Source organism: Somniosus microcephalus, chromosome 6, assembly GCF_052327205.1.
Source record: "Somniosus microcephalus isolate GS21.2 chromosome 6, FLI_Smic_1.0, whole genome shotgun sequence".
Classification (NCBI taxonomy): domain Eukaryota; kingdom Metazoa; phylum Chordata; class Chondrichthyes; order Squaliformes; family Somniosidae; genus Somniosus; species Somniosus microcephalus.
The window spans coordinates 67,645,251-67,665,072 of NC_140992.1; the positions used below are offsets into that span (position 1 = coordinate 67,645,251).

A 19,822-nucleotide genomic window follows, 5' to 3' on the forward strand; every position below is an offset into this window, starting at 1 on the left:
GAGGTCTGCCACCAACCTCCCTCTCATGGGTCAGCTCCCCCTCCGCGCCTGCAAGTGGCTGGAGAGCACCTTGCTGCACATCAGGGGGGCCATGGGGACCCGTATCTGCAATGGCAGTCCTACTCAGAAGGACTTCCATGATGGTCTGGTTTCTCTGTTCAGCAGATCCCCATCGCTCCTCAAGAGATGTCATTCTATTCTGAACAATGACCATGTTTTCCATACCCTGGCGACTAAGCTCCTCTATGGCCGTAGCCCTCCTCTCCTGTATGGTAGCCAGCCTTACCATGGAGGTAGCGATCGTTTCCACGGAGGTAGCCATCCTTTGTGTTGATGGGTTCATGCGCCAATGACTCCACAAAGGCTCTGCTCATGTTCACTATGGACTCCTCCATTCGCTCCACACTCGCAGCGACCCTAGAGACAAAACCTGCCAGACACTCCTGCATCTGTGCCTGGAGTTCCATCACCTCTGATCTTATGGATGGACCCAGAGGCAGAGAGTCAACATGCTGCTGAACCGAGCTGGCAGAGTCCTGCACCCTCCGACTAGGACTCTCCACTGCTGTCCCTGTCTCCACAATCTGCTGATGCTCACTTGTGAGCTGTGATACACCAGGTGACAACACTACTCTATGTCCCGATGGTCCCACCGAGGCACGAGTGTCTGCGCTGGTGCTGGCTGCGCTGAATTCTGCTGACGCTGCACCCTCAGAGGTTGCAGCTTCCTCTGAGGAGTCTGGCTGCTCAGCCTCTTCTTCCTGGCTAGGGGGATGGATGCTTGTGATGGTCCTGTGGGGGAGTAAAGGAAAGAGTCAGAGATGTGATGCAAAGGCTACAACATGCACATAGCTTTTTGTAGATGTTCATAAGTCCATCTGTTACAGCTTCACAATCATTATCAGCGACTCGTGCAATGTCAAAGAGAGAGATACATAGATACATAGATACATAGAAGATAGGAGCAGGAGTAGGCCATTCGGCCCTTCGTGCCTGCTCCGCCATTCGATGAGATCATGGCTGATCCTTTAATTCAGTATCCCGTCCCCGCCTTCTCTCCGTAACCCTTATGGGAAACTCTTCTGTCACCAGTTTGCTGTGTTGCACCCGTCTGTCCGTCCCCCATGCGTGAATCATCCTCAATGCCCATGATTTCCAGGACGGCCTCCTCCCAGGGGGTGAGCTGGGCTATTGAGGGTGGACCTCCTCCTGTCCTGGCTCGCTCTCTTTTGTTGTGAGCTCTCTTTTCCTGCAATGAGGGAGACAAGTGGAGGTTGAGTGTGAATGAAGGAGTGAGTGTAGAGATTGCATAGCATAGATACTTAGAAGGAGACAAAGATGGGGTGAGGTTGCAAGACCAAGGGCCCTCCCTGTGTGTTGTCAGTTGTGTTCAAAGCATCAGAGTGATAGGGAGTGTGAGGGCTGCATGGTGGAATAGTTATGGGAATGTGAGCACAGAGAGAGAGGGAATGGGTAAGGGTGCATGGATGTCAGTGTTAAGTGGGATGTGGAGGAAGAGATTGCTAAAGCTGAGTGCTGGTGAGGAAAGGCAATGGAGATCAGATTGAGGGTGATGGGAAATTCATACTCACTTTTCCAGTGCGCTGAAGATCATGAAATCTTTTCTTGCACTGTATCAAGGTTCTGCGGGTGACTCCCAAGGAGCTGACCTCCTCAGCCACCTGCATCCACACTGCCTTGATCTGAGTGGGAGGCCTCTTCCTCCCTGATGAAGGGAACATGACCTCCCTGTTGGCCTTAGCCCCATCCACCAATGCCTGCAGTGCCGCCTCGTCAAAGCGAGGAGCTGCTCTTGCCCTCCCGCTTGTCATCTTTCCTGCAGGTCCCTCTGACACCAAATGGAGGAAGCATGGAAGCCTGCAGAAGAAGCAAGGCTTGCTGTGGACATTAAATGCAGCAGCAATTATGACATCACCGGAGGGGACTTTCAGTCATGAAAAACCCCTTTGCAAAGGCTTCCCACATGCTGGAAATCAATTGGCCAATTGAGTTAAAATTGCATCAATCTCCCACATCCATTTAGATTCGTGTGGGAAACACAAAATTCGGATAACACGACAACAGCCCGCACCTGAGTTAAAATCGAGCCCATCATCTCTCCTCACAGCTGTAATTTTTCTTTAACCCATATTGTGACCCAGGGATAAGGTACAGGTAGACTATCCTTTATCCGAAAACCTCGGGACCAGCCGTGTTTCGGTTTTCGGAAAATTTCGGATTTCGGAAGGTATTTTATAAGACTGGGAAATTTGTCGGGGGTGGGTCGGTGGGGGTCCGCGGGGGGGGTAAGCGGGGGTCGGGGTCGGCGGGGGTCAGCGGGGGGGTCGGCGGGAGTCTGGATCGGCGGGGGGTCGGCGGGGGGTGTCGGGCGGGGGGGTCGGCGGGGGTCAGGGTCGGCGGGGGGGGTCGGCGGGGGTCCACGGGGGGTCGTCGGCGGGGGTCGGGGTCATGCGCCACTCTGGTCATGTCGTGCGCACAACTTACGCTGAACCAAAAAACCTTCGGTTTTTAGAGGGTTTCGGTTTTCGGAAGTTCGGATAAAAGGCAGTCTACCTGTATTAGCATCTTATTTCTTATGTTCTTTTATGTTCTTACTAGCTGGGGAGCCCCGCGTTGCGAGGGCAATTTTGGGGCGCTTGGTCTCCCTGCCCCTGTGTGTCCCCCCCTCCCTGCCCCTGTGTGTCCCCCCTCTCCCTGTCATGTCCTCTCCCTGTCCTATCCCTCCCCTCCCCTCTCTCCCTCCCCTCCCCTCCTCTCCCTCCCTCCCCTGTCTCTCTGTCCGGCCCCTCCCCCTGCTTAGCGCCTGAGGTCCGGTGCCGTTGCGATAGCGGCCGTGCGGGGCCTAGCGCTTAAGGTGCGGTCGGGTTCTGAGGCCGGGACGGACCGGAGCTGAGGTCCCCCGCGTATCGCGCAGCTGATGGACGGCCGCTGCGGGCGGGCGGCGCATGCGCGGTCAGTGCGGGCGGCGCGACGCAGCCCGCGGGGAGCAGGCAAGGGCGGCTTGGCGGCCGTTAGCTAGCGGGAAACTTCGGGCGGCCCGCCCGCGCTCCGTCCACGACACCGTGAAACCTGAGAGGGGGAAGTAGAGAGAGACAGAGAGGGAAGAGGAGAAGGAGAGAGAGGGAAGAGGAGAGAGGGAAGAGGAGAAGGAGAGAGAGGGAAGAGGAGAAGGAGAGAGAGAGAGGGAAATTTTTTGAGCTTCAGGCCCCGAGTCCCCCCTGCGCGAGGGTGAGGAGGAGGGGGGGGTTGCTAAACACAATATAAAACTCAAATAAATTGTTAATTAATTCCCTAACACATAATTCAAATATTTACCTTACTTCCCTAACACACTGAAAGTGTGGGGAAAAAATCGTGAAAAATCAAGATGGCGGCCACTCACCTTGGTTCAGATTAATGACTTAGTTGAAGGGACCAAGTGCAATGTATCCAAGTTTGTTGGCGATATAAAGCTAGGTGGAAAAGTAAGATGTGAGGAGGACGCAAAGAGCCTGCAAAGGGATATAGACAGGTTAAGTGAGTGGGCAATAAGGTGGAAGATGGAGTATAATGTGGGGAAATGTGAGGTTAGTCACTTTGGTAGGATGAATAGAAAAACAGAATATTTTTTAATTGGTGCGAAACTATTCATTGTTGATGTTGAGAGAGATTTGGGTGTCCGAGTACAAGACACACAGAGAGTTAGCATGCAGGCACAGCAAGCAATTAGGAAGGCAAATGGCATGTTGGCCTTTATTGCTAGAGGGTTGGAGTATAAGAGTAAGGAAGTCTTGCTACAATTGTACAGGGCTTTGGTGAGACCACACCTGGAGCACTGTTTTGGTCTCCTGATTTAAGGAAGGATATACTTGCCTTGGAGGCAGTGCAATGAAGGTTCACTGGATTGATCCTTGGGATGAGAGGATTGTCCTCTGAGGAGAGATTGAGTAGATTGGGCCTATATTCTCTGGAGTTTAGAAAAATGAGAGGTGATCTCATTGAAGCATACAAGATTCTGAGGGGGTTTGACAGGGCAGATGCTTAGAGATTGTTTCCCTGGCTGGAGAGTCTAGAACTAGGGAGAATAGTCTCAGGATAAGGGGCCAGCCTTTTAAGACTGAGATGAGCAGGAATTTCTTTACTCAGAGGGTTGTGAATCTTTGGAATTCTCTGCCCCAAAGTACTGTGGATGCTCAGTCATTGAGTATATTCAAGGCTGAGATAGATAGATTTTTGGACTCCAGAGGAATTAAAGGATATGGGGATAGGGCAGGAAAGTGGAGTTGAGGTCAAAGATCAGCCATGATCTTATTGAATGGTAGAGTAGGCTCGAGGGGCTGTATGGCCTACTCCTGCTCCTAATTCTTATGTTCTTATGATCCCTCCATCCTTTTTTAACCCCCTCTCGAATCTCGTCTGAAAACCCTGTAACTAGGAATGTTGAGCTGCCATTCCTGCCCTTCTTTCAGCCATGTTTCAGTAATAGGTATGATATCATACTTCCATATCTCTATCTGTGCCCTCAGCTCATCTGCCTTACTCACTAGACACATTGTATTGAAGAATATAACAATAAGCACTGCCAAACCCCTTTTGCAAGGCATGAAAATGACCCATTAGCTAGAAGGTAAGTGGTGGGGAGAAGGTTTCAGTAGGGTTTTGCAGGTGGGAAGTGGAGGGGTACCAGGGGCAGCAGAGGTCAAGACTTTCCTTGTGGGGCACGGACAAGCACTCCTGCTCCTCCTGGCCTCATAAAGGAAAGTTTAACACTTTTTGTGGCCTCTTCAGTCTTCAAAGCAGCTGTCACTGAGCAAGGCAGCCACGTCAGGCCACGATTAAAAGGCGATTATTGACGTAATAGGACCTTGATTTACTTACATGTACAAGGCATCCGCCTGATTTAGGCAAGCACCTCATCCGCGGAACAGGCGGGTAACTAACCTGCTTCATTTTAACTGCCCCTCTACCCAGTTTCCACTGGGTGGGGAGAGTTAAAATTCCTCCATTTGTCTTGATACTACTTAAACCAAAGCTAAATTTACAAACATGAAGATTTGATAGTGTGGGCATTGTTTGACTTGGCTGAATGTGCATGTTTCCATTTCTCAGGAACAACTGTACTAGTGTTTTTCAAGACCATAAAGTACATATCTAGGTCATGACATCCTGAGTTTACTATGACAAAAATGTAATCTCTTTCGCATTCTTGTTACATCCTGTAATATCAAATGATGCTAAGCAAATTAAACATTTACTGTGTGGACCTTTTCTATGCCACAATGTGTCATTAACTTTGGATAAAAACCTCACTGATGGCAACAGCCTCTGCTTAGGATTTGACTGCTATCTTATTCTTTGTTTGGGCATTTTGCAACAAATCCATGTGCTAGTCCTTCTTTGCTTTAGTGTAAATCTGTAAAAATATTTCTGTATTTTTTGAGAGAAAACATTAGTGTTCATGAACAGGTGAATGCGGGTTAGTTTCTAGCGTGCACGTTTTTGAAAGAAAAATGAGATTTGATGTCCTTCTTGGTGGTTAGCCACTGGTCTGGCATTAATGGAAAATCAGCTACTGCTCAAAATAGTTATTTCCTTTTGTGGCTGCAAACATTCAATTTTAAATTTGTTAATGTCTCCCTAGCAAAGTTCACATGTTATGGCAGTTGATTTACTTGGCCACCATTGGTGTGCAGTGAGGAGATTCTGGCCAGATGCCGAAACAATAAGGGAGTTGTTAGTTGCTTTCTTTTAAAACATCACAAAGAACAAAACTGCAGACCATACTCATAGGACGAAGTGCCCAGGATGAAGAGATTAGCTACCAAAATGAGGATGTCCAACTTCTAACTGGTTCTATCTATACTACTGGTAGCAATGTCGCATAAAAGATGAAAATGGTGGCTCAGGACTACCACATCCCAAACATAATGGTATCTCCCTGCTGCTGTCACTCAAACAAGGGTGAAAATTAGGATTCTGGTGTTATTATGTTTTTACTACTACTGTAGGTGAAAATTTGGGTTACTGTTGATAATTGCACTTCTCTCAGTAATGTCAGTGGCAAAAATGCACTTCCAGGGTTTGATGAGCAATATTTTAGACCATTTAATATATGTGAACTTGTCAGAAATCATTTAAAATATTTCTTTGATTTCTTCCTTCAATTTTCTCCCCCCTACCCCAAAGCATTGACTCACTTACAGTTTCATGAGTTGTGGTTGCCCTCTGATACCTCAACTTGTCAGATTATTTGCCAAACATCATGAGTGATTTTCTCCTCACTGAGCCTCTCCATTACTTTCAAACATTGGTTAGTTTCAGTCTGGCCATATGTCCACCCTTTTGTTTATGAATGTTCAAAGTTGCAATTATAATATTTAATGTGATTATCACCAACACCCTGTACAATTGTAGCAAGACTTCCTTACTCTTATACTCCAACCCCCATGCAATAAAGGTCAACATGCCATTTGCCTTCCTTATTGCTTGCTGTACCTGCATGCTAGCTTTCTGTGTTTCTTGCACGAGGACACCCAAGTCTCTCTGAACACCATTTGAAAGTTTCTCACCATTTAAAAAAGTTCTGTTTTTCTATTCTTCCTACCACAGTGAATAACCTCACATTTCCCTACATTATACTCCATCTGCCACCTTAATGCCCACTCACTTAGTCTATCTATATCCCTTTGCAGACTCTTTGGGCTCAATTTTGTCAGGCCTGAGGAGGCGGGATTGGAGGCGTGTGAGGTGGTAAAATCGCAAAAAATGGCGTGCGGGCCCGATCCCGCCTCCGAGCAATTTTCCCACATGCGAGTTTTCTGACCCTGTTTCCATCCCACCTCCAAGAGGCGGGACAGGCCCTTAACAACCACATAATTGCCTCTATAATCCCATTTTGAGTGGCCTTTCTGATTTTCCCACTTTTCCCACGTGCTGCACGCCTCCTCTGGAACACGCCAGTGAATCCTGGCGGCATCACAACTGGATTGCTTACTAACAGCTGCAGCTCCACCATTAAAAAAGAGTTTTCACCAATCATCATTTGCAGGTGGCAGAACTTTGTTGTCTCAGGTTTGGGGGAACTTTTAGCAGGCATACTCATTGTTGTGGAAGTTTGGAGCCTGACACCCATCTCCACTGTGACCTCCTGGGAAACCCCTCTCCCCATCTTGAATGAGCGCTTCCTCAACTGAGGTATATACCAGAAGAATGGGAACTATTTATTTCCTTTCCTCCTGGACATCAGATTCGGACGAAGACCAGCCACGGCAGCAGAAGAACCCTGACCAACAGCAGCACCAACTGGAGGAGCAACAGCAGGAGCTCCAAGCTGCTGCTCACCCACCTGAAGCTGCACAGGCCAGAAGGCGCCAGCGCATGGAAGCACATCGGCGCAGGAGATACCCCCAAAACAGGGTCTACAGACATAGGATCAGCTACCTCAACATGACTGAGCAGCACTGCCAAAGGAGGCTCAGTCTTTTGCGAGAGGTAGTGGGTGACATTTGCGCAATGCTGCAACAAGACCTGGAGCCCAGAGCAGTAGGTGGACACCCCTTACCAGTGGCCATCAAAGTCACCACCACACTCAACTATTTTGCTTCAGGCTCATTCCAGGGATCAGCAGCAGACATCAGCGGCATCTCCCAAGTGGCCGCACACACTTGCATCATGCAGGTAACCGATGCCCTCTTTGCCATCGCACACAATTACATCAATTTCTCCAAGTATCAAGCCAGTGTAACTGCGCGTGCAGTTGGGTTCGACAATCTGGCAGGCTTTCCAAGGGTGCAGGGCGTCGTTGACTGCACACATGTGGCCCTTCACAATCCAGGTATTTTTGTCAACCGCAAGGGCTTCCACTCCCTCAACGTACAGCTGGTGTGTGACCACAAGAAGGAAATTTTGCATGTTTGTGCCAAGTACCCTGGCAGTTGCCATGATTCCTTCATCCTGCGCCAGTCTAGTGTGCCTCCGTTCTTCAGTCCGCCAGACCAACTTTTCAGATGGCTACTTGGAGACAAGGGCTATCCCCTGAAGACGTGGCTAATGACGCCGTTGAGGAGCCCATCCACCGAAGCTGAGGAGCACTTCAACTCTCCCCGTGTTTGCGTGGGTTTCCTCCGGGTGCTCTGGTTTCCTCCCACAGTCCAAAGATGTGCGGATTAGGTTGATTGGCTATGATAAATTGACCCTTAGTGTTAGGGGGATTAAATACGTGGGGTTACAGGGATAGGGTGGGATATGTGTTGGTGCAGGGGTTACGGGGATCGGGTGGGATATGTGTCGGTGCAGGCTCGATGGGCCGAAATGGCCTCTATCTGCACTGGGGGGTTTCTGTGATTCTGTGGAACTCCAGCCACATTTCCACCAGATCCATAATCGAGCAAACCATCGGCTTGCTGAAGATGCGCTTCAGATGCCTTGATAGATCAGGTGGAGCCCTGCAGTACTCAGCAGCCAGGGTCTCCAGAATGGTCGTGGTTTGCAGTGCACTTCACAACATGCCACAGCATTGTGGCTTGCAGATGCCTGAGGAACAAATGGCTCATCACATAGCCTCCTCAGATGAGGAGGAGGAGACTGACAACAAACAGGTTGCAGAGGCGCATCAACCAGAGGCAGCAGCATGCGAGCACGTTGCTGCCCGGGATGCAAGGCACGCACTCATCTTGGCCAGATTTGCTTAGTCTGCACAATCAAACACTTTTGCCTCACACCTTCTTATCAGACCATTGACAATGGCCAAGAACCTGCCGTTTCCTATCACTCTGACCACCATACTGACAATTGCAAGTCATCTTAAGCCCTCAATGTGGAAGTCCCATTAGCGAAATGACACACGCCACAACTGCAACAGTTTGCCATCAGAATTTTTAATGACAATAACCAACTGATGGCTTTTCAAAATTAAACATAACATTACACCCAAGTGACTACCCTTGTGACTACTTGTGCAGTACCTTCCTCTTATGTGTGCTCCTACGGGGTGCTTCCCCTGTGGCTTCAGCAGATGTGGAGGCCCCTTGCTCACTTTCTTGCTGCTCCTGTCTCGACACCTTTGGCGGGCGTCCTCTGGGGTTGCGAACCTGTGAGGACTCGGCAACAGTCTGCTGCTCCTGCGGCTGTGCAGGGGTAGAGACACCGATCTCAGTTGGGTGGGGACTCTGGTGGGGCTCTGACTGAGGGCTTTGCAGTGGCATGGTCGTGTGAGCGCTTGGAGAGGAGCCCCCACTCACTTGTTGTCTGCCACCAACATCCCTCTCATGGGTCAGCCCCACTTCAGAGCTAGCAAGTGGCTTGCCAGCACCTTGCTGCACTTCAGGGGGGCCATGAGGACCCGTTTCTGTACTGGAAGTCCTACTCCCGAGGACTTGCATGAAGGTCTGGTTTGTTTGCTCAATAGCTGACCATCGCTACACAAGAGATGTCAGTCTATTCTGAACAATTACCATGTTTTCTATACCCTGGCGACTAAGCTCCTCCATGGACGTAGCCATTCTCTCCTCTACTGTAGCCATCCTTTCCTCTACGGTAGCCAGCCTTACCATGGAGGTAGCCATCCTTTCCACGGTGATGCGTTCATGCACCAACGCCTCCACAAAGGCTCTGCTCATGTTAGCGATGGACTCCTCCATTCACTCCACACTCGCAGCGACCCTGGAGACAAAACCTGCCAGAGACTCCTGCACCTGTTCCTGGAGTTCCAGCACTGCTCTCCTTCTGGATGGACCCAGAGGCACAGGGTCGACATGCAGTGGAGCCAAGCTGGGAGCGTCCTGCACCCTCCGACGAGGTCTCTCCACTGCTGTCCCTGTCTCCACCATCTGCTGATGCTCACTTGTGAGCTGTGATACAACAGGTGACAACTCTACTCTATGTCCCACCGAGGTGTGAGTGTCTGCGCTGGTGATGTGTGCGCTTAATTCTGCTGACGCTGCGCCCTCGGAGGTTGCAGCTTCCTCTGAGGAGTCTGGAAGCTCAGGCTCTTCCTCCTGGACAGTGGGGACGGGGGCTCTCGATGGTCCTGTGGGGGAGTAAAGGAAAGAGTTAGAGATGTGAGGTCAAGGTTACATGCACATTGAATAATGCAGATGATCATAATGAATCTGATGCTCTAACAGATTGACTTATCAGTGACTCATGCAATGTCAATGAGAGAGATGCTAAACTATTCTGTCACCAGCTTGCTGTGATGCGCCTGCCTGTCCGTCCCCCACTTGGGAATCCTCCTCGATCCCGGCAATTTCCAGGGCCGCCGCCTCCGAGGTGGTGAGCTGGGCTACTGAGGGTGGCCCTCCTCCTGTCCCTGCTCTTTCCCTCTTATTGTGGGTTCTCTTTTCCTGCAATGAGGGACACAAGTGGAGTTTGACTGAGAATGAAGGAGTGAGTGTAGAGATTCCATAGCATAGATGCTTAGAAGGAGACAAAGGGCCCTCCCTGTGTGTTGTAAGTTGTCATTGCATCACAGTGATAGAGAGTGTGAGGGCTGCATGGTCGAATAGTTACATGTATGTGACCATAGAGAGGGAATGGGTAAAGGTGCAGAGATGTAAGTGTCAAGTGGGATGTGGAGGAAGAGGTTGGCAAAGCAGAGTACTGGTGAGGAGAGGCGATGGGGATCAGATTGAGGGTGATAGGAAAGTCATACTTTTCCTGTGTGCAGAAGGTCATGAAACCTCTTCCTGCACTGCAGCCAAGTTCTGCGGCACATAGACATAGAGTTGACCTCCCAGGCCACTTACATCCACACAGCTTTAGTCTGCTGGGGAGGTTTCTTCCTCCCTGAGGAAGGGAAGAGCACCTCCTTATTTGCTCTTGCTCCCTCCACCAGAGCTTGCAGGGCGACGTCATCGAACCGTGGAGCACACTTTGGCCTACTGCTGAACATAGTTGCTGAATGAAGCGATCACAACAATAGGCATAAAGTTTTCAGTCTCCAGAAGAAGCAAGGCTGCTTGCAGGCCTTAAATCCAGCAGCATTGATGGCGTCATCGGAGGCGACTTTCAGGATGGAAAGACTAATTGGGCCAGGGGTTCCCACATGCTGGAAATCAATTGCCCAATTAGGGGAAAATCGCACTTTTTTCCCACATCACACTGGTGTCGGGTTCAGGACTCGAAAAACACCTCCAGCCCGCCCCAATGGCAAAATTGAGCCCTTTGTTTTCTCCTCACAGCTTACTGTCCCACCTAGCTTTTTATATCATCAGCAAACTTGGATACATTACACTCAATCCCTTCATCTAGGTCATTAATATAGATTGTAAATAGCTGAGGCCCCAACACTGATCCTTGCGGCACCCCACTAGTTACAGCCTGCCAACCTGAAAAAGATCCATTTATCCCTACTCTCTGTTTTCTGTCCATTAACCAATCCTCTATCCATGCTACTATATTACCTCCAACCCCATGAGCCCTAATCTTGTGTAATAACCTTTTATGTGGCACCTTATCGAATGCCTTTTTGAAATCCAAATATACTACATCTACTGGTTCCTCTTTATCTACCCTGTTACTTACATCCTCAAAAAACTCTAATAAATTTGTCAAACACCATTTCCCTTCACTTGATTATTAGTGATCAACCAAGGTGATTCATTCTGTCACATGGATCCATTTTAAGATGCCATTCAATTAGACATGACACATGTCAGGAACTATTATGGTTAAATTATAAGTAAATTTTCCAAGGCCAAACTTAAATGCTAAACTCTCTTGCTTTTCCAAGTACCTATATTAAAACAAGAAGACACTCTGGGGTAGATTTATGCCTGGACCCATGACCAGCACCTGTCCGAACCGATCCATCAATCCTCGGGCCTCATCTGTAAACTTGGCCTGAGCTGCCGGTGCTGGTTGCTTGCCCGAGCAAAGAGATCAATGTCTGGCCACCTGCCTCACCAGCAGCGGCCCTTAGGTAAGTCCTGGAGGAGGGTTTGGAGCAGGCTACATGGGAAAGGGGGTGTCACAACTCCTGTGGAGTTGGAGGAGCACTCCTGCTCAGGACACTAAAAAAGCGCACACAAATTTTGCAGTGGGAGCTGCACCTGCGCAGATTGAGCACCAGCAGTCTCACTGCAAAATTGGTATGTTCTGTGCCCATTTTTACACCTAAAAAACAGGCACAATGCATACCAATTTCTGTCCCTCTGTCTGAGAGCAACAGTCTTTCAAGAGCCCTGCTTCCTTGTTCTCTTATCTAATCAGCCAGTGTAACCATGTAAGCTTGTAATCTTGACAAACCTATGTTCTCCCAGCACCAGTCCTTTAATTAGAAACATCTGGTGATTCGCAATGAGTTTTTTCTTTGTTTTAACTTTGACTAAGTTCTTTAAAAAGAAATTAACCTCATTTTTCTCTGGAGTATTATGGGCTGAAATCACTTTTCTCTCACTTGTATTGTCATCCAAGATGTCTGAAAGGATGCTTAAAAGGTGGCCCTCCTTTCCCCACCCACAAACACATTCCTGCACCACTCCCACCCAACCTACTTCTTTTCATAGAATTACATAGAATGTAATAGAAACAGGCCATTTGACCCAACTGGTCGAAACCACCTCACATTTATCTACATTGAAATTCATTTGCCAATTATACACCATCTATTCCATCTATTGGGCAACAATTTCCACTAAACCATGAGCTTTTATTAACCTGAGTCCGGTACTTTTCTGTTCTTTGTAGTTAGTTTTCAACAGAATGTTTTGGTTAAATTAATGATTAATGCATTATTTATTGTGTGAAATAGTGTTTGGAATGTTTTGATAATTGCTGTCTAGCTTTGAGCTTTACCAGTAAGTTAACTGGTCTCTTACAGGGAACAGATGATGATTTCCCATCAGAACAGGATTGAGCAGTTGCAAGAAGGCTTTAGGCAGAAGTTAGGCGATGAAGATAGCTGGAGAGCAAAAGTAAGGAACTTCCTACTGCTAGTTTTTCTCACGTTTACATTGTCACAATGTACATGTTATTGTGTGATCGTTTTTTTGGTTCATCTGTCAAATCAATGAACCATAGAGAGTAGAACATGTATAAGTCAACAAGTGAATCTGACATGCTGGATAAATGGTCTTGGCAAACCATCAGTGGGAAGACTTTTTTAAAAGTAAATCACACTATCCCAAGGTTATCTCTGTTGTTCTGAAACTCTATTTTGTTTTGAAGAAAAACATCTGAGATTTTTCTGTATGAGAATTCTTGTGTTGATAGTAATCATGTCAAAGCTTGGGTAATTCTGATTTCAAAAACAATCACAACTCCAGATTGGTGTAATTCTCATTCTGAATGCTAAACGTCACTTTCACTGGCAGACATTTTCACGAAGGACATCTGTGTCTGATGCCACACCTGCCCTGGAAGGGTCTCATCAAGCATGTAGGTCTACCCTTCACCAAAAGATTCATGTTTACAGGCAGAAGTCGGTGTTAAAATATTTTCAGAGAATGGGTCACACTGGTGCTCAATAACAAGCGCTCTACTCGGAGCTCTGGCACGGCAAGAGAGCCCCAGGTGGGCAGAGGAAATGCTTCAAGGACACCCTCAAAGCCTCCTTGAAAAAGTGTAACATCCCCACCGACATCTGGGAATCCCTGGCCCAAGACCGCACAAAGTGGAGGAGAAGCATCCGGGAGGGCACCGAATACCTTGGGCAGGATTTTAACTCAGGTACAGGATGGTGTCGTGTTATCCGAATTTCGTGTTTCCCACACAAATCTAAATGGATGTGGGAGATTGATGCAATTTTAACTTAAGTGGCTAATTGATTTCCAACGTGTGTGGGAAGCCTTTGCAAATGGGTTTTTCATGACTGAAAGTCGCCTCCGATGACGTCATCATTGCTGCTGCATTTAAGGTCCACAGCAAGCTTTGCTTCTTCTGCAGGCTTCCAAGCTTTCTCCATTTGGTGTCAGAGGGACCTGCAGGAAAGATGACAAGCGGGAGGGCCAGATCAGCTCCTCGTTTCGACGAGGTGGCCCTGCAGGCATTGGTGGATGGGGCTAGGGCAAACAGGGAGGTGCTCTTCCCTTCCTCGGGGAGGAAGAGGCCTCCCTGTTGTGTATGTACCTTTAAGGGAATAACTGGCCTCAGACTGCAGTACCGGCAGTGACCACCCCTGTATAAAAGGCCCTAGCAGGCTTCTGTAGTTTCAGTTTCCAGGTTGTCTCCATTCAGTAAAGACTTGTTATAATCAACTCCTGCAGTCCGTGTCTCAATTATACACGGACATAATACTGGCGACGAGTAAGAAACGAACTTACCTGCAACTCGGCAGCACCTCAGACGACGTTATTGAAGGTCGAAGCCAGAAGAAAGGAAAAAAATAAAATAATCCAAAGAAACTCGAGAAATGGGCGTCGACCGTGGGCAACCTCCCTCCAAATCATCGAATTGAAAAGTGCACGAGAGACTGTCGAGAGCCAGGCTTGGTCTCCAGTCTGTGGTTTCCCAGCTAATCGGGCTGGTGGCAGGTAGTGCACTGATCCTTCCTGGGCTGCGGCGGGCTAGAGCTCGATCGGGTGGCTCTGCAACGGGGCCGGGCAGCGAGTCGGGAAGCAAAGAGAGAGAGAGAGGGTGGAGCACACAGGGCGCGGCCGGTGCTTCGCAGCCGGGCAGCATTCGGACCTAAGAAGAGGGAGGGAAGTGTCCCAGAGGGTCCGCTCCACGATGGGAACGGTTCTTCAATTAATGGAGCAAATATTGAAGCGCGATAGAAAAATAAAAATACCGCGGAGAGCGGCTGATGTAAGAAAAAGGAGACTTACCATCAAGTAACTTTAAAGTAAGCTTTAAGTAACTTATAAACACACTATATACACAAGAGAGGTCTTTACCATGCCTCTGGTAGAAGCCTCTTACAATACTGAACAGACCAGTATTTATACCAGTCCAACAGGAAGTGACATATGACAGGAAGTGAGGTATGTACACAGTTCATAGTTCACAGTTCACAGGAAGTGATGACATAACTTCCCGGAAGTTATCATTTTTATCACATTCTTCCCTCCTGCAGGATTAGGAGGCTGTGGTCTTCCTTTTGGTCCGCAGCCGCCGAACAAGGAAGAGTCGCACCCGTTTGGATTCCCGTCGTAGAGGGTCGCTGGTCCGCTTACATGCGGTTGGCCATTGGTCAGAGTCTGTGTGGCCTGGATTGCCCTGTGAAGGGTCGGGGAGATCATGGCTTTGAGTACGAGCCCCAATAGGTTCAAAGTCGGACTGCCTCTGTTCAGAGGGAGGTGCAGAGCTGGTCTGTGGCAGATCAGTACTTTCATGCGCGGTACTGGGAGGGTCGCAACCTTGAGCACGGGGTTCTACCGGCACCAAGCTAGTTGGTGTCCGATCAGGATCCTGGAGAGGGGTACTCGATAGGTCCCAAGAGTTTCCTGGTGAAATGCCATCACCCGATGTCCCACTAGGTCCTGGTGGGCAGGGAGCCAGATCCCGTAATGATACAGTAGATTCTCGGCCGTCGGAATATCGTATGTTTGCATAGGTGGGGTTGGCATCGGTTAGTTCGACCTCGTCTACAAGAGGGTCATTTTTAGACGTCCGAACGTATCTTCGGAGTAATACAGGTCCAGGAGTAGTTAGCCATGACGGGAGTGATGTCCCATGAGATGAGCGACGCTGGAATCCAAAGAACCGCTCATGAGGTGTAGTATTTGTGGCTGTAGAAAGCAGGGACCGTATAGAGTGCAATGCATCCGGAAGCACTGTTTCCCATTGCTGGTCTGGTAGGCCCCGAGATCTTAAAGCGAGACGTACGGAATTCCAGATGATACCGTTATACCTCTCTACCTGCCCATTTCCGATGGGATGGTATGGTGTTGTTTTGCTTGTAGCAATTCCCCGTTCTGAGAGGTAGTCCTTGAGTTCCCTTGACATAAAGGATGGACCCCGATCTGAGTGAATATAAGCCGGCATGCCACAGAGAGAAAATACCTGCTCAAGGCAGCAGATTACTGTGGACGCCAGCATATTGGAGCAGGGGAAGGCAAACGGAAAACGTGAATATTCGTCGATCATGGTGAGCAAATATGTGTTCCGAGTTGAAGAGGGCACTGGGCCCTTAAAATCGATGCTAAGTCGTTGCATCGGTTGGGTTGCATGTATGAGTATACCATCTGAGGGGCGGAAGAACTGAGGTTTTAATTCCGCACAAAGCCGGCATTCTGAGCATATTTTCTTTACATCTCCAGTGGAAAAAGGGAGATTCCGTGATCGTACGAAATGTAGCATGCGCGTAACGCCAGGATGACACAAACCATTGTGGACATCCATGAGAGTGGAGGATGACATAGTGGAGCAGAATGCCCGTGTGAGGGTGTCCGGGGCCACATTCTCCTTGCCAGGCCGATAGAGAATGGTATAACCAAAAGAGGCCAGTTCCATCCTCCAAAGTTGTATTTTATTATTCTTAATTTTGGTTCGTTTTCGATTATCGAGCATGAAGGCGACTGATCGTTGGTCCGTGATCAATGTAAAGTGCTGGCGAGCTAGAAAATGGTTCCACTTCCGTACTGCCTCTATGATGGCTGTGGCTTCTTTCTCAACCGGAGGATAATGTAGCTCGGCACCTTGTAAGGTCCTGGACATAAATGCTACAGGACGACCTTCCTGATTCAGAGTAGCCGAGATCGCCACCTCCGAGGCATCACATTCAACCACGAAAGGGAGATTCTCATCAGTGGAGTGAAGAGCCGCTTTCTCCAACTGTTTTTTGAGAAGGTTAAAGGCTGCAACAGCCACTGTTCCCAGTGGAAATGATCTAGCATGCAGCAAGGGTTGGATTTTGTCCGAAAAATGAGGAATCCATTTAGCGTAGTATGCAAACAGACCGAGAGCCCGACGTAAAGAAGCCGGATTCTTAGGTGACGGGAGCTCTTGGAGCGGGCGAAGTCTTTCTGGGTCTGGCTTAATGATACCATTGCCTACGCAGTAGCCAAGGATGTTGATGGTCGGTTGCGACTCAACAGATTTGGATTCATTCAGGGTCAAATTACGGCGATGGAGGGCATCCCGAAATTTTTGGAGGTTGGAGTCGTGTTCCTGTTGATCGTGACCTGCAATGGTAATGTTATCAAGATAGGGAAAAGTGTCCCTTAGGTTTTCCTGCTTAACCAGGCCATCCATTGCCCGTTGAAAGACAGCCACTCCATCAGTAACCCCGAATGGGAGGCGACGAAATTGGTACAGCCGTCCATTAGCCTCAAAGGCTGTGTACTGCTTATCTGAGACCTTCAAGGGTAACTGATGATAGGCACTTTTTAAATCGTAAGTTGAGAACACTTTGTATTCGGCCAGTTTATTAACCATATCATCAATGCGTGGCAATGGGTAGGCGTCCAAGTCGGTATATTGATTGATGGTTTGCGAATAATCGATGCATAGTCGCTGTTTGTGAGGTTTTAGAGGGTTCTTGACAATGACGACTTGAGCCCGCCAGGGCGACGAACATGGTTCAATGATATCCTCTGCTAGAAGTCGAGAGATTTCAGCCGCAATAAAAGATTGGTCTTCCTGATTAAAGCGCCGCGATTTCGTTATTATCGGTTTGCATTGAGGCGGAATACTGGCAAATAATGAGGGTTCATCAAGTGAAGCTGCTGATAATGCACAAAATGGTAATTTAGACGGTATATTAGAAATAGTAAGTCCGGGTTTGGATCCACCAAACTCAATGGTGAGTTTCTTATGCTGTTTTTGGAAGTCCAGCCCTAAGAGGAGATCACTACATAAGTCCTTGAGCACCGAAAGTCGGGTGGAGGGATACATACGACCATGAAGTGTCATATCAACAACACAAAAGCCGGAGATTCTGGTATTAAGTGATGACTGGGCCATCGCAATTGCCTGGTCCGATGGGAAGACATGTAGTTTCAATTTCGCAACAATCTGTTCCTTAATGAAACTATCAGTACTTCCTGAGTCAATTAAGGCATCTAAGGTATGCCCTTTAATTGAAATTTTTGTGGCTGCATGAGACAGGTTCTGTGGGCAAGCAGCTGTAATTGGTGTCGTTGCACAGAGAGTGGCTAAAACTCTCGGTGTGCTTCTTCGGGAGAGAGCTCGAGAGGAAGCTTGATAGGTCCTAGCTGGAGCATCTTGATAGGCCCTAATTGGGGCAGTTCGGTAGGCCTTAGCTGGATTGGCCCTCGTAGAGGCCCTTGATAGGCAAACTTTAGCAAAGTGTCCTTTTTTCCCGCAATAACTGCAGATTGCATTGCGAGCAGGGCAGGTTTTCCTAGGGTGAAAAGCATCTCCACAAAAGAAGCATTCCTTCCTAGATTGCCAAGAGGCTGCTAAAGTGGGGTCGTCCTCCTCTTCTTCATCAGAATTATCAGAATTAGATTCCCCCATGATAGGGTTCACCTGAGACCGCTTGAATTGTCTGGTTGCAGCTACAGCAGCAGATCGAGATCTGGGCAGCTGATAGAGGTCTGCATTTCTCTTTGCCAAATCCAGTGAACAAGCTAGGTCAAAAGCTTTTTGTAGCTCAAGTGTTTTACTTTCTAGTAGACGCTGGCGTATAAATGGAGAGGCAATCCCGCAGATGAAAGCATCACGAATCATTTCTTGGCGGTACAGCTCAGCTGAGGCTGCCTGAAAGTTACAATCTACGCTGAGCCTGCGAAGTTCTTGCAGGAATTCGTCAATTGATTCCCCTGGCCCTTGTCGGGCTGTGGCCAGTAGATGTCTAGCATAGACCTCATTTGGGGTCTTCGCATACAGTTTCTTAAGTGCCCGAATCACCTCTTCGTAATTATCCCATTCATCAACATATTCGAACACTTTTGGGGTCACATAATTGACAAGTATCTTCAATTTAGCAGGAGCATCCGCTTTACATTCATCCAGAAAATTCTCAAAAGTACGATACCAATGCTTCCATACCCTGCCAGCTGCTGGTGTATTCGGGTCCAAGTCCAGACGAATAGGTCTAAGGATTTTCTCCATGATGGGTGGTTCCCTGGATCCCTAACTTCCGAGTTTCTCTGAAGGTCTAGTATTTGTCAGTGTAAATACTAAGTTACTTAAATTGATGTAAGAAAAAGGAGACTTACCATCAAGTAACTTTAAAGTAAGCTTTAAGTAACTTATAAACACACTATATACACAAGAGAGGTCTTTACCATGCCTCTGGTAGAAGCCTCTTACAATACTGAACAGACCAGTATTTATACCAGTCCAACAGGAAGTGACATATGACAGGAAGTGAGGTATGTACACAGTTCATAGTTCATAGTTCACAGGAAGTGATGACATAACTTCCCAGAAGTTATCATTTTTATCACAGCGGCGTTGGCAGCAGCGATCGGGGAGGCGCGAAGACCATAGGGCGTCGCCATTACAGGATAGTAAAATAAATATAATCACCAGCAACAGCGTTGGCAGCAACGGCAGCGGCGGGAGGCGCCATCTTAACTTGGCGGGGAAGAAGGAAAAGCGCGGGAGGCGCCATTTTGATCCATCGGGGATGAAGGCAAAGCGCAGGAGGCACCATCTTAGATTTTCAAGATGCCAAAGACTGGTGATATCACTGCCTTCGATAATGCAATAGAAGACCGGACCACGTATGTGGAAAGAGTCGAGGTATATTGCGAGGCAAACGAAATAGCCGATGAGAAAAAGGCATCGGTATTGCTAAATTTAATGGGCGCAAGAACGTACGGCCTATTGCGGGACCTGATTACTCCAGCCAAACCGAAGGCGAAGAGTTTTAACGAAATTGTTGCTATCCTACAGGAACACCTAAATCCTACACCGCTGCTGAGAGCAGAAAGATTTAAATTCCACAGGAGAAATCAGCATAAAAATGAGA

General features: G+C 48.2%; 1 protein-coding gene across 2 annotated transcripts in view; it reads left to right on the top strand.

Moving 5' to 3' along the window:
- Positions 1-19,822, top strand: part of lekr1 (Leucine-, glutamate- and lysine-rich protein 1) — a 310,901-nt gene that overhangs the window by 255,839 nt on the left and 35,240 nt on the right. For both annotated transcript variants that reach the window (XM_085990355.1, XM_085990356.1), the window contains exon 10: positions 12,821-12,914. In XM_085990355.1, the coding sequence (XP_085846481.1) occupies positions 12,821-12,914 (94 nt within the window). The remainder of the gene's footprint in view (positions 1-12,820; positions 12,915-19,822) is intronic.